Source organism: Acanthisitta chloris, unplaced genomic scaffold (genome assembly GCF_000695815.1).
Source record: "Acanthisitta chloris isolate BGI_N310 unplaced genomic scaffold, ASM69581v1 scaffold22285, whole genome shotgun sequence".
Classification (NCBI taxonomy): Eukaryota; Metazoa; Chordata; class Aves; order Passeriformes; family Acanthisittidae; genus Acanthisitta; species Acanthisitta chloris.
Genome location: NW_008674544.1, coordinates 1 through 4672, shown reverse-complemented (window position 1 = coordinate 4672; position 4672 = coordinate 1). Strand labels below are relative to the sequence as shown.

General features: G+C 40.4%; 1 protein-coding gene across 1 annotated transcript; it reads right to left on the bottom strand.

Annotated features, from left to right (window-relative positions):
* Positions 1-313: 313 nt before the first annotated feature.
* On the bottom strand, positions 314-3727 carry FAM189A2 (family with sequence similarity 189, member A2; the record flags this gene model as incomplete). Its single annotated transcript, XM_009075393.1, is given in 4 exon segments — positions 314-520; positions 1634-1811; positions 1813-1921; positions 3575-3727. Coding segments are annotated over 4 exon segments (647 nt in total), but the record flags the coding sequence as incomplete, so codon positions are not given.
* Between the last annotated feature and the right edge of the window lie 945 nt (positions 3728-4672).

The following is a 4672-nucleotide window of genomic DNA, read 5'->3' as shown; positions in this document are numbered from 1 at the left end:
GAAATTGTGAAGTCTCTGGTAAAGGGACTGCACATCACCAAACTTCACAGAGACACAATAGGGTACTAGTGTATCACAAACAGATGAGATGCAACTGAGAGCCCAATAAAGGTCAGCTTGCAATCTGCTTACTAGGCTTTTTTTAACTTGCAGAACAAGCCTTCATTTTGGAGTCTGTGCATGAGGATATTAAAAAAAAAGTTATGATTATCAACACACCCACCCACTTGTCAGAAATTATTTTCCTGTGCAGTAGTGCTCTACTGAGCACTCCTGACAAAAGTCCTCTGGTGAGGAATAACCAGTAACCAGCTCAAAGTACACTTTCCCTGAAAACACCAGTAAGACTGTGAGGCCATTCATTTTCTGCTCTCTGGATCCTCCTCTGTGCTACGTGGTCTTCATCTGTGGTGATAGTACTCAGATCACCACAACTCTCCAGGTACAGCAATCCAGGATGCCATCTGACAGGTAACATATGGACTCTCAATGACATGACTTGCTGGGCGGGTGCCATCACCTTTAAAAGGAAAAAAAAAATGTAAATCACTTTTGGTTTCAGGCTCTTGTTCCATTAAAATAGTTTCTTGCCCAACTAGGAGGAAGCTAGTTGTGGTGCTGTTATATTTAAGAATAATTTTAAAAGCTATAAAATTGCTGGTATTTGTCAAGAAGGTGTGGGAAAAGCAATCCCACCTGGGAAAACAAGCGGGCTAATTTTTTGTTTTGTTGTTGGTTGGTTGGTTGGTTGGTTTGTGTGGTTTTTGCTTTTCCTCTCAAAGCTTCACAGGAATTATCTCACCCCAACCTATGGCATGTCCACTATTGCTTAAAAGGAATCTGTCCATTGCTTCCTGCAGAAGCCACTGAACTGTAATAGCCCTCGGTGTGCTAAATGAAATTCTCATAAGGAACTTTTTTTTTTCCAGCTGTTTCTGTCAAATTTGTTGACACTTCTGTTGCCTGCAGGCTGCACTGGGAAATCTTACTTTATCTTTGATGCATTTTCCATGAGAACCCAAACCAAAACCAGCTGACACAGCAAATCACTTTTAACATGCATGAATCAATTAATCTATCCAAATGGTCATTAAGCTACCAAAACATTTATTTGATGAAGTCTGCAATGCCTGAAACTTCTGAATATTCATTCCATTAATGTAAGCATGTATTTTCTATATTCTGCTTTGCTTTCTTTAGTACTAGGTCTTGCTTTAATCCTGAGAGCCAGTCACAGAAAGTTGCTTCTAGTGGGTTTCCATAAAAATTTCCTTGGCATCCTCCATTCCTTCCGTTTTGTAGTAGTTAGTGCATATTTTTAACACCTCCCCCCTTCTCCCCTGCCACACTCAGTATAAAATGCTGTCATGTTATTTACAGTTCATGATTCTACCACAGAAGACTGATTCATTCCAGTCTTCTGAAAACCCTCCTAGCTCTGTGGCTGATAGAACATGAGACATCAGAGCTGCATAGGCTATTGCACACTCTTCACATGATGAAAGTAAAGTACTGAAGGAAACTAATTTGGTCCAAATATTTTGACACAGAGAGTGGCAGATGTGAACCTATACTTCCAAATGAAGGCCAGCCAGTTTCCACATCACTTGATAAATACAAATAATAAAACTACCTGCTCAAGCAAAGTGGCACTGGTGATGGTTTCTGCCGTGTGTTTGTCATCTGATCTTAAAATGGACTTGGTATTTTCCACCAACTCATGTATGTCAGGGCCTCTGCTGCACGAGGACTGCTTAGGGATCCATGCCACAAGCCATTTAGTGTCCATGTAAGACTTGTAGTCTATCAGATTGGGGTCTTGCCCTCAACGTTCTTGCTTTTGAACTCTTCCACAAAGTGACAGTGTGAAGTTGTTGTTTTACATCATTCTATATTGCAGTTTCACAGTTGAGCACTGTCCCTGAATACAAAGATGAAACAAAACAAACAATCCATATGATCCATGGTATCCCCTGAGATTTCAGTCCTGATTCAGTGAGGATGCAGTGTACAGTTGAGCCATGTAAAACTTAACAGTCGGGCATGGTCAGGGTGGCCTGGAATGCTCACTCTCTGTTGGATTTACACTAGAGAAAATGCCTGTAAAATGGAGTCATACATAGCTATGGTTGAGTGCACATCACATGTCAAAGGATCTGAAGACACATTTTTGGGAAAACCATTTGCCACTTTTTGTAAACTGGTTCCTTTCTCTTGTTTCTGATCTGAAGAGATGAGAAATGAGCTTTGCGTGTTAATGTTAACATACAGTTATATAAAGCAGGTTAAGCAAAGCTAGTAGGCTAGTTAGAGGCTAGAAATACTATAAAGTGAAAATTTAATGAGAAAAAACTACCACATCCAAGCATTCAAAATTGCCTTGCAAGGACTAAACAAGGGGCAAGAGGGAATCAGTTTCACAGCCTTTGGTATAAACAATCATCAAGTTCTGACCTTGTTACAAATAGAAAAATAAGAACACCTACAGGTTGTTCAAGAAACACTTTAATGTTGGCTTTACACCAAACACAATACTAGGAGGAGATGCAAACCTTCCCAACCAGAAGTCCATTATCTAACTTGAAGTAACTTACATTGTTCCATTAGAGTGAATTCCCTTTCTGCACCACTCATGTCTAACTTTTAGGTCCACTGCTGAGCAGCAGACCTAACCTCAATAACACTGAGCCTAAAGCTTCCAAATGCTTCTGTCATGGAGTCTCTACAGCAGAAATGCTCTGCTTTCACAGATATGAATAGGCTGTGTCATGCAACTATTGCTTCAGCAGCAGATTCTCGGGGGTGCTGGAGTGGCAGTTAATGGGAATAAAGGAGAAAACACATGATAGAGCGGATGCATTAAATTGTTCCACTAAACAGCATGTGTAATCCAGGCAGGCTCCCAAAATCCAAAATAAACAGTTGTTACTAACATGTCCTATTCACACTTAGGTTGTGAGTGCTAATATGTATCAGCAGCTACTATAAGGATTCCAATATCCCCTAACAAAAACTGCAAAACTGTTGACTAGTGCATTTTTTAAGACTGTCAGCAGACTCAAGAACTCTGTAGTCACACCCTACACAGCAACAGTATTGAATCACTGACAGCAAAGTAGCTACATCAGCTCTCCGCCTTGGGTTGTGTTGAGTTTCAGGTTGAGTTTTTTTAAATACTATGACAGTCTAGAAAAGGGGAGTAAAGTTACAGGCTAATACTGAATATCCAAGCTGATTTTGCTCTAAATTGCTCACACTGACAACTGCTCTTGCAAAGTTTTAGATGTCAGTGCACTGGGAAATCATATGTGCTCTCTCCTCATCTTCCACCATCCCTCTTTCCTCCCCAAACTAGCAATGCCTGCTACAGACCCTGTTCCTAGATGTGAAAGAGCAGCGAGACTAATGTGTTAGGTGTAGAAGGTTTGGCAAAGCACAAACTGTTGTAATGTAGGTACTCTGTTGGGAGACAGTAACTGATTTCTGCAGATACTAGGTTCAAGGTACCAAACTTCCTGATAAATTGTCTTTTAAGGACCTATTACATAATCACCTATAGGGAAAATTAAGTCACCTTGAGCCAACTGGCAGTGCAGAAGCACAGGGTCGCTTTTCAATCCTTTCCGCAAGGGACTGAAGGCTCTCTTGTTCACTCCTTCTGCAGGCATGCAGCTTGCATTTGAAGGTGAAAGGCTTGCTCTGCTGGAAGACTCATGAATTTCCTCAGCTAAGTGATCAGGGATAGTAAAGAAAAAGTAGTCAGAACAAAGCAGATCTGTAGAAGTCATTATTAGTGATCATTACTGATTTTTTTCCCCATTCCCCCTGCAAATCTGTAATGACAGGACACAACAGTCTAGAGGTGTATCAGTCACTCAACAATAACCCTGATCTAAAGCCTGTTTAAACCTTTGCAGAAACCTATTCTTGCCTTATGCAACTGGAGTAATAAAATACTACAGCCTTCCCTAATAGAAAAATCACTTTAAACTACCTGGTCAGAGAGAAGGGAGATACAGCTTCCTTGGAAAGAAAACTAAATCTCAGAACCCAAAATCCTCCTGCATAGAAGCAGTTGTACCAAGATATGACAGCATATGGCAAGAGGGGTTGGTCACCTTTGGCAATTAAGTAGCTTGTAAATCAGTCACCAGTCCCTATAAAGGAATTAAAAATCTTGTTTCATGAGGTTCATTACTAAAATAAAGGTCTTCCTGAATTCTTGGGATGTATTTTATCATTCCAATTAATCAAAATTCCTCCTTTTCCTTAGGGTGAAATTTTAGGCTATGATTCCCATAACTGCCATTTAGAACAGGACAGGATGAAGCTATGTATTTCTCAGCAAGCCTGGTTCTGTACCTGCCTCAGATGGCGCCTGGCCTGGTTCTGTCCCTGCCTCAGATGGCGCCTGGCATATTACAGTAAACAATGTTTTTGCTTATCCAAGAGTTTAAAAAAATGTGGTGGGTTGGCACTGGGTGGATGCCAGACACCCACCAAAACTCCTCTATCACTCCCCTCTGCAACTGGACAGGGGAGACAAAATATTATGAAAGGCTCATGAGTTGCAAAAAGGACAGGGAGAGATCACTGTTAATCAAATTTATAGTTTGATTATGCTTTTATAATTAAAACTATATGTTTATAGTTTTATATAAAATAGATATTA